The sequence below is a fragment of the Crocuta crocuta genome, unplaced genomic scaffold (assembly GCF_008692635.1).
Source record: "Crocuta crocuta isolate KB4526 unplaced genomic scaffold, BGI_CrCroc_1.0 scaffold443, whole genome shotgun sequence".
In the NCBI taxonomy this organism is placed as follows: Eukaryota; Metazoa; Chordata; class Mammalia; order Carnivora; family Hyaenidae; genus Crocuta; species Crocuta crocuta.
Genome location: NW_027529446.1, coordinates 115,831 through 116,212, shown reverse-complemented (window position 1 = coordinate 116,212; position 382 = coordinate 115,831). Strand labels below are relative to the sequence as shown.

General features: G+C 68.6%; 1 protein-coding gene across 1 annotated transcript in view; it reads left to right on the top strand.

Annotated features, from left to right (window-relative positions):
* SHC2 (SHC adaptor protein 2) overlaps nucleotides 1-382 on the top strand; it is a 30,114-nt gene that overhangs the window by 24,396 nt on the left and 5,336 nt on the right. Inside the window, exon 13 of the mRNA XM_077760581.1 lies at nucleotides 65-378. Coding sequence (XP_077616707.1) covers nucleotides 65-378 — 314 coding nt within the window. The remainder of the gene's footprint in view (nucleotides 1-64; nucleotides 379-382) is intronic.

Genomic DNA, 382 nt, shown 5'->3' with positions numbered 1-382 from the left:
CCCTACCTTTCCAGCAGGAGTCAGCTGCCAACCCCCGCCTCCTGCACTTCATCTTCGCCTCCAGGACCCTTCGAGGATGCTCTGAAACTGCACGAGTGCTCTGCGGGGGCGGGGGCGGGGGCGGCGGTAGCGCCCCTTCCTCTCGAGGACCAGTGGCCCAGCCCCCCCACCCGTCGGGCCCCTATCGCCCCCACGGAGGAGCAGCTGAGGCAGGAACCCTGGTACCATGGCCAGATGAGCCGAAGGGCAGCAGAGAAGCTGCTTCGAGCCGACGGGGACTTCCTGGTGCGCGACAGTGTCACTAACCCCGGGCAGTACGTCCTCACGGGCATGCACGCGGGGCAGCCCAAGCACCTGCTGCTCGTGGACCCCGAGGGCGTGG